General features: G+C 57.0%; 1 protein-coding gene across 1 annotated transcript in view; it reads left to right on the top strand.

Annotated features, from left to right (window-relative positions):
* Positions 1-4: 4 nt before the first annotated feature.
* The window catches only part of LOC104516557 (14-3-3 protein sigma-like), a gene marked incomplete at its 5' end in the record, with an annotated part of 590 nt that continues 336 nt past the window's right edge, over positions 5-258 (top strand). The window contains one exon of the mRNA XM_010160915.1: positions 5-253. Within this exon, the coding sequence (XP_010159217.1) occupies positions 5-253 (249 nt within the window). The remainder of the gene's footprint in view (positions 254-258) is intronic.

The raw sequence follows: 258 nt of genomic DNA, 5'->3' as shown, positions 1-258 counted from the left end.
CGTCGCCTACAAGAACGTGGTGGGGTGCCAGCGCTCGGCGTGGAGGGTCATCTCCAGCATCGAGCACAAAACTGAAGAGGGGGATGACAAGGCGCAGCTGGTGAACGAGTACCGGGAGAAGGTGGAAACGGAGCTGAACGGCGTCTGCAAGAGCGTCCTCTCCTTGCTGGACAAGTATCTCATCAAGAAGGCGAGTGATCACGAGAGCAAGGTCTTCTACCTGAAGATGAAGGGCGACTATTTCCGATACCTGGCCGA

The sequence above is a fragment of the Eurypyga helias genome, unplaced genomic scaffold (assembly GCF_000690775.1).
Source record: "Eurypyga helias isolate BGI_N326 unplaced genomic scaffold, ASM69077v1 scaffold43941, whole genome shotgun sequence".
Lineage (NCBI taxonomy): Eukaryota > Metazoa > Chordata > Aves > Eurypygiformes > Eurypygidae > Eurypyga > Eurypyga helias.
Note: the sequence above shows the minus strand (reverse complement) of the source record. Positions and strands in the feature narration are given on the sequence as shown.